Here is a 21,637-nt window from a genome sequence, read left to right on the forward strand (position 1 = left end):
AAACTAAATCTAATCTATGAGGAAGATGTGAGAAACACTTATTGATGGATTTGTTTCGCAGATTTGTGTAGAATAAGTCACTTAAAACTTTAAGGCAAACATTTTCCTTTTAATTATCTACTATCTACTCAAAAGCCGAACTGTGTGTATTGTAATCAGAGTCGTAAATTGGCATTGTGTTTATTTTTTTTCCCTCCAGGTGCAATTATAGTACCTGTTTTGACCAGGGTCATATCTGTTAACTAGCGTTTATCATATTACAGCTTGTTAAAGAGTTAAAATGAGCTACACATGCTTACAACTTCATTTAACTTTAATTGTAATACTGGAGTGAAATAGATCTATATAATTCTTTTTTTCCCGTGGTGCTGTTGTTAGCACCCTGGTTTGGCCGGGGTCTTTCTGTGTGGGGTTTGCATGTTCTCCCAGTGTCTATGTGGGTTTGCTCCGGGTGCTCTGGCTTCCTCCCACTGGGGTTAGGTTAATTGGAGGCTCTGGATTGAGTCCACGTGAGTGTGAATGGTTGTTGGTCTCTGTCCGTTGGCCCTGTGATTCACTGGCGCCCCCAACCATGACCCTCAAAACGATAAGGGCTATAGATAATAGATGTATTGATGGGGAAAAAGTAAATTGTTTTGTTTCATCTATTCATCACTTCCCTCTTCTTTAGCTGGTGGCCGGCAGCGTGGTGATGTCCTTCGAGGAGGTGTGTCCAGATCGCATTGACCTGATCCATAAGAACTACAGAAAACTGTGTAACCTGCTGGTGGATGTGGAAGAGTGGGGCCAGGTGGTCATCATCTCCATGCTGACCCGCTACGCCAGGACTCAGTTCGTCAGTCCCTGGAAGGAGGTGAGACACTGAGGTCCTCAAGGACCCAAAAACAATTGTGGAACAAATTCCATAAAGGGACAATTCACCTAATGTATATATTTGAACCTCAAAAGCATAGACTAACAACTTCTGGTCATGCAAACTACCCATGTAGTTATTATAACTGCATCATGTCATGTGCTCATGTGCACCACTGGAAGAGATAAATCAGGCAGCACTCTAAACAATAAAACACAAATCATGAATGTGCTTTCTCAGTATGAATCCTGTTTAATATGTGCATCTGTCTGATCTTAAGTCTGGTAACGCTTCATCTTTTTCTTTTCGTTAACAAATCCCACTTGATAAACAAAGCCAACAATGAACAGATCCTACTTAAAACAATTGTCTGTGTATCCAAAGGCTGATAAGTCTCTAGTCTCTGTGCCATAGAGCTCCATTGTCTGAAAAGAGATCACTGAGCCACACTGCTCATGCTGTATTCCTTCAACACACTCAGGCACGGTTATACTGACTCAGTTTCACATACAATGTCTGTCCTGCTGCCGAAAATAATCCTCTATAAATACACTATTTACTCCAATTGGAGTAATATTCGCTATCCATTTATAAGCACCAAGCTGTTTTAGGAAAGTCTTTTTTTAACTGATTAGTCACAATCAGTTGTCTGTTATAATGTTGTGGCTGATCAGTACACTACCACAACCCTAAACTCAGAAAGTTTAGGGTTAGTTTGTTTAGAGATGGACTTAAAACAATGTTTTGGTCTTGGTTTCTTCATGGGATTTGTTAACAATAAGAAAAACATAGAATAACACAAGTATTATTGTTTAAAGTATAATCCAAAAATGAGAAGTTAAGTGATGAAGTTTTGTCTTCTTCATTTGGGATTTAAGAAAGTGTTTCTTCTCCTGTTTTTAAACGTAGTACCGTCACTCAATGTTCTTAACTTACTCTCCATTTTTCCTTTGACCTAGAACCATAGCTCAGAACTGAAGTTTGTTCAATTGTAGCTCACAGTGAATCAGTTGAAAAAAGAATGGTATTTCTTCTATAGTCAGGTGGATATTTGATAGTTCACTGTGATAGTATAAGGTGTTTATGTGTTGTTTGTGTTTCAGGGTTCTACGTTTGATGAGAACAATGAAAAGGCGTTCTATGACTCTGACTCTGTGGAGAAAGAAGAGGAGACGGAGGCCAAGCCTTACATCATGGATCCGGATCACAGACTGCTGCTGAGGAACACCAAACCTCTACTGCAGAGCAGGAACACGGCTGTGAGTCAGCTTCACATAAACACAGACTTATGCTAGTTGTCTTTGAGCCATTAAGGTGTAGATCTGGACCCATTTCTGCGAACATTCTCCGGAGTTTAAAAAACGACAACACAACTAGACATTCATACTTTCAAATGAATGTCCCATCAATTATCTAACACGTACAATTATAATTATGCAATCATTTTCATTCATTATTATGCAATAACTTTGTAGGGGTACATGCACATACCTGCTATAGTGCAGTACCCAAGATTTGTGTGTGTGTGTGTGGATATATATATATACATATATTGTAGTGTTGCAGTGAGTGCAGATCTCCATCACCCAGGAGTCTCAAGGTCTCTGTCGCTGTGCAGCAGCAGCAGGAGAAAAAAATGCTCCCAAATGAAAGTGTTGATTAAAATGTGACACGCTGTGTCTTCAGTCACGACAACACAGTGACATCCTCCATCTTCATAGACGCCTGAACCCTTTCATCCTGCCTGCAATGATGGACACACGTCCTCTGGCTATTTAAAGCTTCGCTGAAAAATTACCTTTATAGAGTCATGTCATGAGTGCCTTTGTGGAGCCCTATGACATGCATGTGAATGAATGTATTTGATTCTAGCACTGGTTGACAGATGGTATTTCACTGTGGGTGGTGTAATAGTAAGAAAGCACTTAAAAGTTTGAAAGTGCTTTTCAAAGTGTTAAAAGCATAAAATCAAGTGAGAGTAACGTATAGAGTTGGAGGGCTGCCCCTTCTAGAAAGTGGCTGAAAATTGAAACAAATATCAAAGAAAGAAAGAAAAGAAAAAAATCAAAGACATTACCTAAAAGCAATTTCTAAAGGTTTGTTCCTGGAGGATCCAGTGAAGAAGTTGAATCCTTTTCATTTCTGACTGTGTTGTGTGTTTCCAGGTGGTGATGTCTGTGGCTCAGCTCTACTGGCATCTGGCCCCTAAACACGAAGTCACCATTGTCACCAAGTCACTGGTGCGACTACTAAGAAGCCACAGGTAGAACATACTGCTCATTTGTTTGCCTCCTCCCCAAGATCACTGTAACACTGTGTCCATGTTATTGGCGTCTGATTAGGTGATTTGTTTCTGTATTGCAGAGAGGTGCAGTACATCGTGCTTCAGAACATCGCCACTATGTCCATTCAGAGAAAAGTAAGTCAGCTTTTGGACGTCAGAACAGTAAAGGTGTTGTGCAGTGATGCGGGATGTGTATTTATCTATTTATCTTATGTTCAAACAGGGGATGTTTGAACCATACATGAAGAGCTTCTATGTCCGGTCTACAGATGCCACACATATCAAAACACTAAAGGTACCTGCCATTTTACTTTTTTATACAGTATTGTATATAGTCTCCCACACTATGGACTCAAATAAGGGTCAGTACGATTTATAGCTTGTGCAGTGATGTTATAAATCATTTCATCATGCTTTGTAAACCTGCAAAAAGCATCAGTAGCTGTAGAGCAAAATTTGTTCAGACATCACTGGATATCAATGGTGTTGTTACGCCAAAGAACAGCTTTCGTAAACACCTGAATTCAGGTTCAATGCAGAAAATTGTGTGAAACTCAGTTTTAACACAGTGTGACACTCACTGCAGTTTAACATTGAGGTTGGAAGTAGGTATACTGCTCCTGATAAAGTCACAATGTTACAATAATAAGATGTAGTATTACGAGGATAAAGTCATAATTTAGAAGGACGTTGTAGTATTACAATAATAGACTCATAATATTAGGAGAAATAAGGTTATATGTGAAAACTATACCTAAGTATAACTTAACAAGATAATCAATTTTCCTCATTTATCGCAGGGGACAGGCTGATCTTCTGATATTCCTTTTCTAACATGACACATGGCCTAAAAATGTCATTGACCTATACTTTAATCTCTCATGCTTGTTCAACTTTTAAATAAATCTCTCCTTATATTTTTTGCAGTTGGAGATCCTGACCAACCTCGCCAACGAAGCCAACATCTCGACTATTCTGAGAGAGTTTCAGGTTTGTGTTTGTACTGTTAATTGACATCGACAGTCCAGGGTTAGATTTCTAACTTTGAGATTTTGTGCTGTTAAACGTTACCTGTTCTTGACCTGTTTGTTTTTTCAGACCTATGTGAAGAGTCAGGACAAGGCGTTTGCGGCAGCCACAATTCAGGCCATTGGCAGGTGTGCCACAGACATCTCTGAGGTGACAGACACCTGTCTCAACGGTCTGGTCCTGCTCCTTTCCAACAGAGATGGTAAAATGTCTGCTTTATATATATATATATATATATATATATATATATGCAGTAATTGTCATAACATGTTTAACTCCCACAGTATAATGAGACACTGTGACTGTCCAGTTTAGTTGTTTTTGTGTCGTGAGAACTTCTTTTGTCCGTGCAGAGACTGTGGTGGCCGAGAGTGTTGTGGTGATCAAGAAGTTGCTTCAGACTCAGCCCACCCAGCACTGCGAGATCATCAAGCACATGGCCAAGCTCTTTGACAACATCTCTGTACGATTCACCATCGCATTATTTGTACTTTTGACATTTTTTCGCTGTGAAAAGTCGAGACAGGAACAAATAAATGAGTAGTAATCTTTTCCCTTTGTCAGGTCCCCATGGCCCGAGCCAGCATCCTGTGGCTGATGGGAGAATACTGCGAGAGGGTGCCGAAGATTGCACCCGATGTTCTGCGTAAGATGGCAAAGACATTCACAGTGGAGGAGGACATAGTCAAGCTGCAGATAGTCAATCTAGCAGCCAAACTCTACCTGACCAACTCTAAACAGGTAACAGATGAATCGTACCAGCACCAAGACACTTTCATTGTGTTGATTCGAGAATAAAACAAATGTGGTGCTGGGTTACGTCTGCAGATTTCCGAAATAAATATGCACGTGAGGATTCAGATCCAAAACAGCTTTGTGTTATCTAAATGTGAGGTTTTGAATTCCAAAGCTTTATGTTGCCCTATCTAACTTATCACATTTTCAACTCTGAGTTAAATGACTGGTTTAAATATAGAGCTGTGAAGGAGACAGCTTTAACGTAATGGTGCATCTCGTAGCGCAGCTTGGTGTCCACAGGCCCATTCGGTTAGATGGGGTGATTTTGGCCTCTGAGCTGGGTTTATGAGCCCAGACGCCACCTCCCCAAATGAGCACATCATTAAACCTCTTGCTCTTTGTAATGTGCCGCTGAGGGGCGATGGAGACACAAAGTCAATGCTGTAAAGGATTTGGGTTATTATTCTGGCTTCACTGCAGCAGTAAGTTGTGTTTTTATGCCGGCCTAAATACTATGCAAGTGCTCTTTGCAAAGGATTTAACTTATCCAGGCTGATTTATGAACAAACGTTGTGACAGAGAGAGAAAATCTGGAATTGCGCAGATGAATGGTAAACCTTGAGTTTCAGACATATTTTGGTTTAGATTTTCCTTTTTTTTTTAATAGTGAATGGTTTCAATTTTGGGAAATACACAATTTTAAGCATTTGGAAGTACTTGTACTGTGACCAAAAAGCCACCAATTTACTTACTTTATCATATTGTAGTATTGTATTGTTAATGTGAAGAAAAACAGAAATGTAAAGATGACAACTTTTGGGTTAGTAAGTGACTGGCATTTGCCAAAATGTCAAACCATTCCTTTATGCACTAATGTGTGGACACCTCACCTTACCTGGATACCTTGTCGGGTTCGGGTCGGGCTCGCTTAGTTTTCTTTTGGGCTTAGTTGGGTTTGGTCACGAGATACTCTCTGTCATCCACATGCACACTACTTATCCTGCCTCTCTTATGTTATCCTGTTGTCTTTGTCTGCTGTCTTAACGTGTCACCCTACTTCCCCCCCCTCACCACCCTCAGACCAAGCTGCTGACCCAGTACATCCTGAATCTCGGCAAATACGACCAGAATTACGACATCAGAGACCGAACGCGCTTCATAAGACAACTCATAGTCCCCAGCGAGAAGGGCGGGGCCCTCAACAAGTATGCTCGTCGCATCCTACTGGCCCCCAAACCAGCTCCTGTGCTTCAGTCTGCCTTCAAAGGTAGTTCATACATTTCTAATATCAACCACTTACCCTTATTTTGAAGCATGAAATCCTCTAAATAGCTTGAAAATTTCATATTAGCTGCCATTCTTCTTCTCCTGTGTCTGTTTAGTATTTCATCTCACCAAACACATATTAACTGGACCTTTTTATCTCACATCGAGTGGCTCCATTTCCAGTAGTATGCAAAGTTGATTCAGGCAGCGATATTAATATTCTGGTGTGTCTGTCTCTCTGAAGGGCAGTTAGGTCAGACCCCTTTGCCTTGGACTAATGAGATGGGTAAATTATTGAGCTAATGTTAACCTTTTTCAGACACTGAGAGGGAAAATAATCTCTCTCATTTAGCTGTCTCCTCTTCTCTCTCTCCCTCGTTGACAAAAGCGACAGAAACGGCCTCGTGTAGCATTAAAATTCAGAGGCGGTTTGCACCTACTGGATGTTTATGGAAAGCATTAACCACCCCTGTCATTCTTAATATTCACGTGTAAAGTTTTTTTTCTCTCTCTCTCTCTCTCTCTTTTTTCCTTTTTTGGTTAGCAAAGCAGAGTTTTTAGAGCATTATACCTTCCAGGGCACATGCTTTTTCCTCGTGTGTTGACCACTAGGGAGAGAGAAGAGGAAATGTGTGTATCCTGGTCATTTGTAATGGAGGAGAGGAAGCCTCGATCTAATATCTAATCTAAAGTCATCATGTCATTTGGCCTCCTCTCTCCATTTCTCACCATTCATCAACTTCATTACGGCCACCCACGTCTTTCCACCAATCTCTTCTTTTCAGTTGTTTTTTTGACTCATTTTCTTTCTTTTCTCTTTTCGTTACCTCCAGATCGAGACCGTTACCAACTGGGAACGCTCTCCCACAGTCTCAATATTAAAGCGACGGGATACCAGGAGCTCTCGGACTGGCCGGCTGTTGCTCCTGACCAGTCTGTGAGGAACGTGGAGGTCATTGAGCCAGTAAGGGATCCACCTTCCTCACTCACTTCTCAGATCAGTTTGTGTTGGAAAAGTTAACATGCACACCTATTCACATCAGGCTCAAAGACAAGGACTTACTTGATCACTCCTTTACCATAAATTAAAACAATTAGAAAAATTAAGTGGCTTTGTTTTTCAGTGAAAGATTAATATTGATCCTATTTTTTTCTCAGAACCAGCTTTAACTTTAAAGGCTTTATCGCTGCTACTTTGTGGCAACTAATGAGGGTTCCTAATAAAACAATAAAGGAGAATAGAAGTAGTTGTGTCAAACTTTTATTCCAAGTTTTAGGTTTAATGTAAGTATATTAGGAAAATATATCGGGTAACAAAAAATTTGTAAATCACGGTTTTAGTTAATTGACTAATTCCAGAGCATTAAACTGAAGTAGAATCAATCATACAGAGTGAATATCCAGCTCTTAAAACACTGCTAACAAACAGATGCATTACTGTTCACTTTGAGTTGGTAATGACATGACAGCTGGTGAATGACTCCTTTTATTCACATTGAGCTTCTAGAAATATGATATGATCATTCCTTTGAGTAAAGTATAGTAAATTATTTTAAAAAAAATGTTTATATGGAAGTTTCCTTATCCCTAAATTATTCACCTCGACTGGCTGTAATTAACAACCTCTCTCTTCCCTCCGCCATATCTGTGTAGGTGAAAGAGTGGGCACCATTAGTTGGGAAGGCCAAGAAATCCAAATCTGCTGATAAGTTCTACTCAGACAATGAAGATGAGAAAGAAGAGAAAGGATCTGTTAGCAGTGGCAATGAAGAAAGCAGCAGCAGCAGCAGCAGCAGCAGCAGCAGCAGCAGTGAAGGTTTGTGTCTGTCTGTGTGTGTGTAAAGGTGGATGTTTTTGTCTGGTAGTTTTTATCCTTTTTAGAGAGTAACAAAACAGTAACACTTATTTTCTTATGTGTCTTGTCTGTTTAAATTATAACCTTCAAGATTTCAGTTCTGGTCCATGATTTTGCAACTTGCTGGTTACTGGTGGTAACAGCAAGTGTAGTTTAAAGACTACTTTTCTGCATTTATGTTCAAAAAAAGATATATCTGTTTCAAACAATGTAATCGCCACTGCCCACATACCTCCATGCATCCTGTACGTTAGCATGGTTGTTGAGCTATACATCCACTAGAAGGTAACGCAGAGTTTTTGACAAATTTAATTCCAGCCCAATGTCCTCCCAGCTGTTCTACAGTAACTGTCCCTGTGCACGTGTGCAGTAACATCACTTTAAATGCCTATAGTTTCTTACAAACTCGCAAAGTCTCCCCTTAAAAGGTTCAGCCACTGTTGAAATGTCTTCCTAGTCTTCTAGCTTGAACTATTGGCTACTTCCCCCATCCTTTCTGGTGGTACTGCTCTGTTTGGTCAGTATAGAGGAAGTGCATGAACGCAGACTACAGACAAAGTGCTTAGTCTGTTTCTGTATATGTAGCTAACGTTAACGATAATTTGCCTTATTCCAACTCCAAACACTTGCTGAGCACATGTTTTATTAGAATACAAAAGAGGTGCAACCAATGTATTTGACTTCTTCACATGAAGCAGCAGGAATTGTCTGGTTTGCATTAGCAGTAACTTAATACAATTCTGATATCTGAGCGCGAACAACATGAGATGTAAGGAAAATGCAGGCCATTGATGGTATTAAAACGGGATTTAATTGCATGAAAATATAAGTTAATGTTAATGTGTATAATATTGTTTGTCTGTACAGAGTCTGGCAGTGAGAGTGAGGAGGAAAGCAGTGAGTCAGAAAAGACCTCCACTGATTCTGGAAAGAGTTCAAGTGGATCTGAGGGGAGCTCCAGTGAATCTGAATCAGGACAAAAGAAGAAGAAGAAGAAGACCAAGAAGCTGCCGCAGAAGAAAAGCAAGCCAGCTGCTGCTCACAGGTACAGTGAAATCCCTCCTGCCTGTTTGACTTTGAAAGCATCATCTTTCTTCCCTGTGAATTCGCTGTGTCCATGTGTTGCCTGTTTCTTTCTATTTTCCTCTGTCCGGCTCAGCTAATTCGACAGGTGTGTGTTTGTGAGAAGCACTGGCGTCGCAGGCAACAACAAATGTGACGAGCGCTTTGCTGCATCAACCTCCATCTGTTCAAAACTTCAGCCATTTTCTAATCTATATGGCAACCCACCCTCTGGCACGATACCTCCTTCTTCTCAGTTGGATCTTTTCTTCCTAATCATGCAAACATTTTCACGACATTGCCAAACATAGCGCGGAAAAACAAAGTCTTGCATCTTCCCTTGTGATACTTTAATTCAGACGAAATCATATTCAGGAAAAGAATTCAGGCACATTCCCCTGAATGGACAAAAGATGTGGCTTATTATGCTCCATTAAAACTTCAACAACTCTTTCAGCTTTTTTTTGGTTGTATACTTGTAGACATTTTGTCTAAATATGTTGCAATGGTCTTTAACCAATTTCTAGCTGGGCCGTGTGTGCACCTCTGACCTATATCTGCTGATCTGCACGTCTTGGTACTGTTATATATGATTTGTCTCTGTGTGGATGGAAATCTTGTGTCAGACAGCTTCAATTATTTACTTTTGTTTCTTGTAAACTTGATGATTAATTCCTATTAGTACATTTTTTGTATGCAAATGTTTTCTTGCACATCCCCAATCCATTGGACACCTCCATGAATTAACAGACTCGACTTCTATGTGTCCATTGTAAGGATGGTTTAACCTGTATAGATGTTGTTGCAGCTTTAAGGGCTTATATCCTAGTCTGATTCAAGTTAATACCAATAATACATTACAACTTAATATAGGTAATAATTTATTATTATTTAAGTTGTAAGAAATTCGTGAGAAATTTGGGAATCAAATATGAAAAAGTACCTGTAAATTTGTAGTTAAACAGAATATCATTTAGCTAAAGGGTTTGAATGAAAGTTTGGCATTAAGTCATTGGACTGGAATCTCATTCAAAATGCATACAAACAGCAAAGGTTTAGTCAACAGATTATTGGGACAAATACAAGATTCTACCAAATCTGATCCACATCTGTGTCTTCAGATGGGAGAGAGAAACAAAATTATACAACATCAACTCTGTGGCCTATACACACCTATTGTATTACACTGTATATACACTCCTCTGTCCACTCTCTCACACACACACACACACACACACACACACACACACACACACACACACACACACACACACACACACACACACACACACACACACACACACACACACACTCGCCGGCCGAGCTGCTGGAATGTCGTTACTGTGGGTTCCATTAACAAGCTAATCAAGGAGAATTCTCCTCCTGTAGCGTAACCCACATTTACATGGCTAATGGATAATGACTTTTGATTGGTCATTTAGCAGCCTGGTGTTACCAATGAATGAGATTTAGGTCATTACTACTGAATATGCTCACGCGCACTCTCTTACACAGCGGCAAATTTAGTTTCTTACGCACTCCACTTCATTTACTCACGGACACACAAACTCGCACAGAATGTACCTGATTCTGCTGTGTGACAGGCCGCCGGCTGACCCTGTTCTCTCCATTAGAGAGTATAATTAGAGCAACTCACCCCAGTGCTCCAACACACACAAGCATGCACACACACACATACACACTGTAATTAGAGCAGCTCACCCCAGTGCTTCCACAACAAACACAGCATAATGCCCTCATTATGGCCCAGTCATTTCAGGCAGGGCCTAATCAGGCCCACAGTGATTTATATCACTTTTTCCTGTTCGCAGCAAATGAAATCTGTAGGCCAAATTAATACTGGCTTTTCATCATCGCCCAAGTTAAAAAGCCAGTTACCGTCACAATTCCCCTCATTAATTTAACGGCTGAAAATCCCAGGCAGGCAGAGTAAACACTCATTATTGGGACAAATTGAAGAGGGACGGAGCAAGTGAAAGAGAGAGGAGAAAGATGGGAGAAATCTTTTTTGAGTGAACGCAACATTGAATTAACTTCACAAACAAAAACACGTTGATCCTTTTTCTTCTGACCGCGTCTTTCTCAACCTTCCAGATCAGATTGAAAAGGGGAAAAAAGCAAGTTTTCTTTAGTGACTGCTACATTATTTGTACAAATAATATACATGAAATCTTTTTTATGTAATTGATGTGGTAAAAAGCAATATTTCAAATAGGCAAGTACAGGTTTTCTTTTGCTTGTATTGATCCCATGTCTGAGGCCGTTTTGTGCTGTTCCTGTTTGTTTCAGTGAGTCCGATGAAAATGGTAACGGACCTGTAGCCAATGCCAGCAGCTCATCAGCTGAAAGCTCCTCCGGCTCAGAGACTGAGTCCGAAGACGACTCTGACTCAGACTCCCCCACAGTGCAGAAGAAGAAGAGTGACGTGAAGTCCAAACCCAAGGTGACATTTTGATTTACTTGGCTGTAGGAAACTTGACTTTATGGTTCCAGGATGAGCAAATGTTTCCACTAAGAAATGTTTAGTACATTTGAGAATTCAAATGCAGTGAGGATGCAAACCAGGGTGAGCTAAGTCTGTCAGAGATAAAACTCCCCAGTACACTGATATTTATATTCTAGTCACTAGAATATAAATATGTTGCCTTCATTAGACTTATTAATCATCATAGATACTAAATATTCAGCATCGTATAAAGAAAACAAATTGATCACCACAATTTGAGATTTATTGACTGCTGTGCCGCAAAACATCACTGACCAACAGAACAAGTATTACCTACATTAAAAAAATGTCTTTACCGTTGTGAGAGCTGTACTTTTTGCACATTTTCACTATTATTAATCACCTACACATGTTTAATTCTGGCTCATGTAACACATGGCTGTAGATCACTGTGTATTTTTGATTTGTATAACATACTCAATTAGAAGATAGTTTGGGCTTGACAGATTTACATTTTATCAGTTTGTTTTGATGGCTGGCTTAATTATAGATAGCTCCAAGTGAGTGGAGCCCAGAGCTAAAACAATTCATAATCATAAATATTAAACAACAAAGCAAGTTTATTTCTATAATTTAAATAGGAAACACTTTAAAAATGGCCAAGATGAGCCACAGACTTTATTCCATCAACTGAGCCGAAGAGTTTTCTGATAGATCTGATTTTATTGTTCTTGGTTATCTTGACATCCAGCGCTATCCAAATAGATGAAATCTGTCTGATAAAATATACATACAACTATTTATATGTATGTTGGTGTTTGTAGCCTTGGCGACACATTGCATGCACTAATAATTCATGATCTGATACCATTTACAAAGGTTGTTGATTTATAACATTTAATAGCACTTAACTTATGCAACAGAAAAAACACTCTTCTTTGGCCAGACAAGGTAGTTTCTCTTTTGAAATCATTGCCAAATGTTCAATATCTCATTTAAGGTATTCTATAATTTCTGTAGAATATCATGTTTTAGCCAGTGCAGGGAGTTAATGGAGAGACATTGTTTCAGGAAGTCTCTGTCCCTCACATCCTCATGTGCAGAGCTTTGGAATCACAGTTTGTACTGTGAGATTTTTGCTTCCATCAGCTTTATTTCTTTAATCATCTTCAAGTCTTTCATTCGCCTCAGTTTTACCCCTCACCACCTTTTTCTTACCAGTTAGGCTCATCACATTATTTCTCGCCCTCCCTTTCCTTTTCTGCACGATGAAATTCTCATTTCAGACAATTTGTTATTTGGCAATAGCCTATGAATTATGCATCTCTCTCTCTCTCGCTCTCTCTCCCCTGCGTTCTCTCATGCTCTTTCAGACCTCCAATTACTAACAAGGTTTCCGTCTCTATTACCACCACCAGGCGTCAATCAGAGAAGATCTGATAAGATACGGACTCTAACTTTTATTGTTTGTTTTCTCTCTCATTCCTCAGTCCCTCATCTGTCCCGTTGTCTTTTTTTCGTGCCGTCTGCTCGGCCCGGAGTATGCAGAGTGGAATTTTATGGTTCTTTATGTGACGTGAATGACGCCCTGGTTGGTTAGGGGGGTGTGGAGAAAGGGTGATAAAAGCACTCGTATGTATAAATGCATTTTTATTGGGCCGGTTGTGGTGCGAGATAGAGGCGTGTGTTGCAATTCCCACAAGTCAACACCTGACAAGCCCGGCTCAGTCGCATGAGGCGGCGTGAATCGGTTGTGACGCGACACTGTGCATGACTGGCCATCGGAAATTTCAGACATGTTACATATAAATGTGGAGTGCCCGGTTTTGGGATGAATGTGTCGTGATTTTGAGAGACTGTCGGCGAAATTGAGACATTTCATACACGGAACAGCACAACACTCAACTTGAGTACTCTTCTTTTGAGGTGTCATTTTTCTGCCTGGTCCTATTTCCTTACATCCTCTCCTGTTGTCTGCCTTTCAGGTGGAAGGGAAGTCCAAGAAGGAAGTCTCTCTACTGGATCTTGATGACTGTGAGTTTCGCTAAAAACATTTATCAAAATAACCACTTCAGCAGAGGGTTGTAGTTTTGAGGCGTAGTGAGAAATGTGTGATGTAAAGGGGTCACCTATCATGACAAATTTACAAAGAATTACCGCTCAACTCGGCAGCTCCAGTCTTAAATCTGGTTCAGTTTGTTGATTAGGTTTTCTGTTTTTCAAATTCTGTTTACAAACCCCATTTTTATCAGCAGCATGCAGTGAAAAAGCTCTGATAAATAACATGAGAAGACAGAGGAAGTTGACAAACTCTTAATGAGGAAGCATCTATGTGCTGCTGACCCAGAAAGTTTTCTCTTTAGCCCAAAAACGAGCTAATATGAGAGTGAATATTAGGCTTATTTTTGTCACATGGCCAGATGTGCAGCACTGAATAAAGGCCGGTGTTTCTCCATGTCTGCTTAATGTGTACATAAATGCACTAAAGAGGTTACAACAATAAATTCAAATGCCACAACAACTTGAGAGGGCAGGGGTAGACGAAAATGTGTGACACCTCGATGAAAATGTTTCCCTTTTATAGTTTACATCAAACGTTTTACAGGTTTTTTTCTTTCTTTGTTAACAATGCAAATATGGGGCTCATGTGAAATTCAATACCTGACCTTGTATCATGTTGTAATAATAATCAGTGCCCCCATATGAACAGTGGTGTGCAAACAACAACTCCTGCTCCTCATTCTGTGTCAGGCTACGCAGTCATTTAGTGTATCATGCTGGCAAAAACGTTTTCAGACATATTATTTATAACTATTTATAAATTAATAATTTATTTATATAATTTTGTATTATTTATACACCTTAATTTACATTGTAAATAATAAATGTATCATTAAACGAGAGACGTATCGCATGAATTTAAACCTCAAGCCTTTGTGACTCAAGCTGCTTTTTTGTAATCTTACAAACAATTGGGAGTCGAACAGTAATGTTCATAATATGATGATATCTTATCTGAGGCAACAGCTATAACAACAGTACTTAATTTCAAGATGGCCAATAACTAGATCTTCGGTCTTATAACGCAACACAAAACATACACTTGTTAAAATGAATCAGCTTTTATCAATTTAGTTGTCTAAGCTGTATTAATGGGTAAAATAACCAAATACACAATCCTAAAACCTTTCGTATAAATCAATTTAATTCTTAAATTAATCGAGATCATACTAAAACAAACTGAAAATATTGAAATCAAAAGGCTCCTACAGCTTTAAAACTGTGCTGCAGTTTTTTTAAAGGTTGTACCCAAAAAGCCTTTGGCGCTCACCAGTGGCAGTATCAAAAAAGACACAGTGGTATATGGCAACGTGTGCCGAAGCTGTATTGTAGCTGTAGAAGGCTTAAAAAGTGTCTGTCTTGAGCCTTTGTTTTCTTTGGGTTCTTCAGTTTCTCCGGCAGCGACCACCAATGCACCAAAGTCCGCAGTCCTCTCCTCGAGCCTGCTGTCCGACCTCGAAGGCCTGTCCCTCTCCAACGTTTCCCCCGACATACAGGTTAGTCTACTGGTGTGTGTCTGCATTAGAAACACACAGGATGACATTTCCTCCATCAGCATGTGTGGAGAGTCAATTGTCCCTTTCTGCCTGACACTGACGGAACAGCCGAGCAGTATATGAGATGGTGAAATGAGCCTCTCTCCCTTGAGGAACATTTCTGCTCCAGATGCCAACTATTGACCTTTTCTGCCTTCTTATATTTATAGCCAGTCAGGACGGTACAACTGCTCCGCCTGTTTCCTGTATCTCTTATAGTCTGTCTTTCTCACCCTCACAGTCTTTTGCTCTTCCACACCCTTGAACTCTATTTCTGCGTGTCATATAAGTCCACCCGCTCCGTTTCTCTCTCTCTCCGCTTCTCTCTCTCACTCTCTCTCATCTCTCCTCTCTGTCACCCTCCATATCTCTCTGTCAGATGTTGGGTCCCTTGTGTCTCCGTGTTGTGTATATCTGATGGTTGACCTTTCCTAGTGTGACGGCTCCTTTCTCTCTTCAGCATGTGAGCGGCTCTGCACGTTCAGTGTATTTTATATCTTGTCGTTTCCCCCGGGAGGGAAATGTCCAGACCATTCTTTCTGCCGTTGCTGTATCTATTTTGTGTTTCACGGTCAGGTCTGTGGTGCCTCTGCTGTTTGAAGATCTCAAATCAGAAAAGGCTACAAGTTTCAATCACAATATTGATGTGTGAATCTGTTTTTTCAGCATGCACACAAAAGAGCCTTTATTTTAGAATTTAGTTGAATTTAGTTGAATGTCTTCTGCTTTGTATATAAATATAGATTTATTTGTTAAAAATAAATGTGAGAAAACTGAAAAATTACTTAATATTATCACTTATTACTACTATAAAATGTAATTGTTTTCTCCAAAGAACAGTACAAAACCCAAATGATCTGTATCTACAACAAAGAAATTAAACAGTTAACTGATTATCAAAATTACTCTTCATGACTCATTCATTAATCAACATACAGTTTAGGTCCTAAATACACATTTTTGGTTGTAATGTGAGACTGGGAAATGTGATATTTTAGGTCTGAGATTTACCAGGTAATGGCTTTGTTCTCACATACACGTTTCACAGTGTGTGTTTCAAATTAAGTTTGTACCAATATTTTGATGAGCATTAAATGCTGCTTGGCCCTACGATACGCTGGCAACCTGTCCAGGGTGTGCCCCTCCTCTCGCCCATTGTCAGCTCAGATTGGCTACAGCCCCTGCGTCCCTTACAGGATAAACGATATCGATAACAGATGGATGGATGATAGGATAAATGCTGCTTCTTCAGTCTCTGCATCTTGCATCAAAACAGAGATTAACATTTCATATTTTGTCGTAGTATGTAGTGCAGATCTCATATTTGTCTAAGAGGCAAAAAAAGAGCAACGCATGGCGGCCTTTGTACAGTTGAAAAACAGGAAGAGAAACTGCAACAGAGGCAAGATCCATCTTGCGGGACACAGACATTCAATAGGTGCCATGTCTAAAGAGAAGTCACAGTAGAAATGACTGTACATTAAAAACAGACTTAGCTTCTGTGTCTGATAAGTAAAGACAAGACGGAAGTGCTTTACAGTGCAATACCACAGAGGGCCAGCAGAGTCTGGCTTCCAAATAATCTCTGGCTCCATAGAGTGCCATACAAAATCATTCAAATAATGAGTCATTAATGGTGTCATTAGCTAAATTCACTCCCTCCTATCAGTGTTCTGGAGGGTAATCTGAAAATAATGCCACAATTAATAGATATTATGGCTCAAAGAGCAGTAGGAGTAGAAGTACTTCTACATATTGAAGCAATTACAATTTATTTTCGGGGGGGAGAATTTATCTCATTCTTGCCAAGAGTTAGATGAGAATATTGACACCACTGTCACCTTTGAAGGGTTATTATGAAACTGCAGCCAACAGCCAGTTTATTTATCTTAGCATAAAGACTGGAAGAAGTAATGAACAGCTTGACTCTGTCAGAAGGATAAGAAACTAATAAGTAGTTGAAGAGCTTTAAGTAAAAGTATGGAGGAGTAAAAGCTTCATGTAAACTTGTGGGTGTTGGGCAGCTTCATGCTAATGATGCTTTCAAAGTAACTGATTTTTCTACGTATTCACTTCTAATTGTGAATAGTTTGTTTGCATGCATGTAGATGAATGTGTAGCCGCTGCTGCAGAGCGTGAGCGGCCTCCACACTGTCGAGTGGCCAGTTACTCTAAATTCTGAGTCTGCTCGTCAGTCCTGCCCGCCTGTCAGTCAGTATGATTGACAGCTGCTCTCATGCCAGCGTTTATGCAGCGCAAGTTAGTTGTTAGTCGCCCTCCTCCTCCTCCTCCTCCTCCTCAGGTGAAGGCCAGGGAGTAATAGAGAATAGAAATGCAGATTAGAGCAGGGAACTTTTTGCACATCAACATCTGATTTAGAGTCAATTCTATGCATAAATACATGATGGGCATCGGGATTCATAGACAAGGGTAAATAACCTCACCTTTATTCACACACGCCCCTCCTCTCCACATGCACACGCTTACATATAAGCTCTCTCACACACACACACACACACACACAGGCACACGCACACGCACGCTGGTCCCAGTGTCATTTCTATTTCTCAGCAATCTGCCCACAGAGGCAGCGAGTCTGTCTCAGCTGAGCGCTCGGGCCCTTTTAGAGAATTACTGCATGGTTATCAAAGGCATTTAGATTAACCCTGGTCACTGTCTTTGACCCACCTCCTCCTCTGTCTCCTCCTCCTCTCCCCGGTTTCTGCATGCTACGGCTCTCTCTAATAACATTTTGACATTAGGATCTCTCACAAATGCCTCTTAAATTCCCCCCCCTCCCCAAACCTCTTCCGTCCCCTGTCCGTGTGTGCGGCGGGGTGGCTGAGGCTGATAACTTTTCATTCATAATTAGCAGTCAGCGAATGGGACTGCGTTGGGGGGAAATTGAACTGTCAGCGGCGGGGCGCAGGGTGTTTGACCCCATCACGCCCAGAGGGGGCCATCATAATTTGTTCATTTGGTGTCCATCAGGCGGGCACCAGCTCACCCCCTCCTCCTCCCCCGTCTCCCTCCTCACCCCTCTGACCTCCCCCGTAGTGGGCGCTCTGGGTTCACGTCTAATTATGAATCAGCAGAAGGACCCCGAGTGCCACGAATATAGCAGCCCCTGCCCTCCAAACCTCCCGCTGCCACTCAAACTGCAGAGATTGCCTCTTAAATAGGAATAAATGCCCACACGGAAATAGCCAGTCAGTGCTGCGGCCTACGCAGCTATTTGGGAAATATTTGTGTTTTAATGCAGGTGTTGCAACATCTCTTTCTTATTAACTAGTTTCAGTAAATATGTGAGCGCAGGTTTCTTGTCTCTGTATGTGTATCCATCACATAATTATAAAGAGGTTACAATTCCATTAGTCATTTTTCTAACATAAGTGAAAATAAATCTGCCAGTATAGTTCATTGTTTTCTGGTGAAATTGACGTGTTCAAGAATTTTCTTGAAATAAACAAAATGATGGATTACTGATTTAGATTTGGGGAAAAAAGACATGAAATGTAGTAGAAGAGACGTAAAAGATATATTTTTATCAGACTGGTAGTGATTAACAAGAGCAACAAGAATAATGAACCTGTGATTCATAGGCAAAACAATCATTTGTTACAGCTTCTCAAAAATGAATATATCCAGATTTTCTTAGTCTGATGGTAACTTGAATAACTTAATAATAGTTTTTGGGCATTATCATTATTAATACAATAATTTTATAACAAAATGATTCGTTAATTAAGTGAGAAAATAATCAGCAAATAATCGATAATAGATGTAAAAAGCAGTTGCAGCTATAGTGAATATCATGCTAATACAAAAAAGTGTTGTCACTTTGTTAAGAAGTCTTGCAAAGCCAGAGGAAGGACGCTACTGTTTCTGAATAACAGTCCTCTATTATTGCTAATGTTCTTTAATGGAAAATTTCAAAATTAATCATTTTGGAACATCTAATTTGCCAACAAATTAGCGTAAATGAACTAACCTCTGTCTTCATGCGCTGGAGAGACTTCTTGTTACATTAAAGTAGTTTTAGAAGGCTGTAGTAACATTTATTTAATTCAATTTGCTGTCAAGGTCTTTGTGATGCCCCTCAATTAATTGTCATCTTCTGACTGAAGGGAACAATTAGGCCCTAAAGTCAAACACATGTCCCTACCTTCATCCACACAACTCTTGTAGAGCATAATGAAATCCTGTCCCTGCTTTTGGAGGCAGACGGTGTCTGAAAACCAGAAATGGATTTTCAATATATGTCCATACATCTCTGTACTCCCCGCACCCCGCTCTGTTAAATTGGCCTTCTTGTGCACACGGCACAAGGCTGCCTTGCTCCGGTTAGCCTTTTTTGAATATGTCAGCGGGATTTTCAGGTCATTTGCCAGAGAGGATGTCGGGAACGTAGCGTCCGGGCTCTGAAGGTGACTGGTGTCTGTGTCATCCATCACAGGGGCTTCCTTTAAGTTGATGCATAATAGAGCCTCTCAATCAACTTCCTCCCTCATTGTCACCTCCCTCTTTCCTGTCCAGGGGAGCCAAAGGGAGGAAAAAAACAGAAAGAGGGACTGACAAGAGAAGTCAAGGTTACATCCCTCTTATTCTCTTATTTACACTTGAGGTGTTATGGTCTCGTGCTTCGCAACAAGACAACAATGGATGGAAGGGTGAAGGGGCTTGTGTGGGCTCTCGTGTCAGGCTTTAACTGTCCGCTGTGTCAAATTGGTGATAATAAGCAGTTTGAAGCCTTGTCCTGTCCCTGCCGCCCCCCCCCCTCTACTCATGTCGCTGCCTCCTGCTCGGGGCGCGCCGACAAGACAGGACCTTGAAGCAGGATGTGTCTGTCAGGGAGGTAAATCTCCGTTGTGATGGGGTGGCAAACATTACGGCCAGCTTTATCGACACCGACTGCTCTGACACATCCAAAAGTGGCCCAATAAATTTGCAGGCTGCCGGTGGCGTGACGGGCGCTCGCGAGGGCGTAGTGGCGTTACAGCACAGCGACAAATGTTTGTTTGACCTCCTCCGCAGGCACTGTGCCGGGTCTGGGCACAGGAGACACTGCTAGTCTGTCAAGGAGATGAAGAGATAATGTTGTTGATTGGGTTTATTCTGTGTCTGATACGACTTACGCTGCCTGTAGTTTACTCTTTGTTAAATGCTGGTGCCAGTATGACACCTGAACTCACCTCAAGCCTATGTTGCATCATTTAGAGAAGTGTTTCTGTTACAGTATTTAGCCTATATCCCCATTGATATACATGGGGTGCATAAAATGATAAAATCATGTGAATCTTTAAAACAGTTTCAACAAAAAGTGATTGAGTGACATTATAACCTCTGTGAAAGGAGGTTATATTGCAGCACTCTTGTATTATTCTGTATTATATTTAGCAGGGTGTACCTAATAAACGACAATGCATTCATAAATAGGTTAGGTCATTTAGAGAAAGGGAAGTTTTGATAGACTGTAGATTTGAGAAAATGGATATACATTACTTTTGGAGTTACACAGGACTCAACATTTGAAATGGGAACTTTGCAGCCATGGGTTAATATTAAAGGTGTATTTCACTATTTTACACATAATAGTCTTAGAGGCTTAAAATATTTCAGAGGAAACAAATATTACAACCAGGGGGTGTAGAGTTTCAAAGATTTGGGCATGCAACAGGCAAGGAAGGCAAAATGAAAGATCCTATTGAGTTGCATGATGTGAAATGCAAGGTCCAGGGAGGTAAAATTATCATATCGTGGCTTTGGTTGTTACAAATTTGGCCACTGCTTCAAACCATTTAAACTTCTGTTGGGTTTCTCTTTACAGGATTTTAAGGAGTTGATGTTTCTATATAAAGTGCCTTGAGACAATGTATGTTGGGATTTGAAGCTATGTAAATAAAATTCAATTGAATTAAAAATCTTGCTCACGTAAGTCATCCATCATGATGAATTATTAGAAAAGACATTTAAAAAAATACTTTCCATATTGCATTAAAAACGTATAATAAACTGCATAAAACTTTACATTTTAAATCGGAATAAGCTTTATCAAGCTTAGGTTATACATATAACATCCATTTTCAAAGTATTTACTGACTATAACAAATAATCTAATAAACAATATTTGTTTTATCATTTTCTGTCATGTATCTACCTGTCAATCTGAAGTTATTGACAGAGGTTCTTTGTTGATGTACTTTAGCATTCCTTGTAAAAAAATAAATTCAAACTGATTACTAAAAAACTATGTTGGCTTTTGGCGAGTGCATAACTTTGCCAAGAGTGTTGGAAAAACTGTCCTGGATTGGCTGGTTTATCTGGTTCCGCTTGATAACGTAGTGTGTTCCCCTCAGGTCATGTCCCTGGTAGCCAATACAAGAACCAAACCTTAATAAGCAACATTCTCTGGTTTCATGATTAGGTCAGTAAATATTTGACAAAGTAATAATGATAATATTAAAGAAGACTCTGATCTTATCACCTC

The 21,637-nt window shown here is 40.2% G+C and overlaps 1 protein-coding gene across 2 annotated transcripts in view; it reads left to right on the forward strand.

Annotated features, from left to right (window-relative positions):
• ap3b1a (adaptor related protein complex 3 subunit beta 1a) overlaps positions 1–21,637 on the forward strand; it is a 56,929-nt gene that overhangs the window by 18,368 nt on the left and 16,924 nt on the right. For both annotated transcript variants that reach the window (XM_035184983.2, XM_035184982.2), the window contains exons 7-22: positions 671–853; positions 1,957–2,112; positions 3,019–3,116; positions 3,218–3,272; positions 3,361–3,432; positions 4,065–4,127; positions 4,236–4,368; positions 4,520–4,629; positions 4,731–4,907; positions 5,985–6,171; positions 7,004–7,134; positions 7,824–7,986; positions 8,893–9,070; positions 11,398–11,551; positions 13,540–13,588; positions 15,005–15,111. In XM_035184983.2, coding sequence (XP_035040874.2) covers positions 671–853; positions 1,957–2,112; positions 3,019–3,116; positions 3,218–3,272; positions 3,361–3,432; positions 4,065–4,127; positions 4,236–4,368; positions 4,520–4,629; positions 4,731–4,907; positions 5,985–6,171; positions 7,004–7,134; positions 7,824–7,986; positions 8,893–9,070; positions 11,398–11,551; positions 13,540–13,588; positions 15,005–15,111 — 2,016 coding nt within the window. The remainder of the gene's footprint in view (positions 1–670; positions 854–1,956; positions 2,113–3,018; positions 3,117–3,217; positions 3,273–3,360; positions 3,433–4,064; positions 4,128–4,235; positions 4,369–4,519; positions 4,630–4,730; positions 4,908–5,984; positions 6,172–7,003; positions 7,135–7,823; positions 7,987–8,892; positions 9,071–11,397; positions 11,552–13,539; positions 13,589–15,004; positions 15,112–21,637) is intronic.

This window comes from Hippoglossus stenolepis, chromosome 18, assembly GCF_022539355.2.
Source record: "Hippoglossus stenolepis isolate QCI-W04-F060 chromosome 18, HSTE1.2, whole genome shotgun sequence".
In the NCBI taxonomy this organism is placed as follows: domain Eukaryota; kingdom Metazoa; phylum Chordata; class Actinopteri; order Pleuronectiformes; family Pleuronectidae; genus Hippoglossus; species Hippoglossus stenolepis.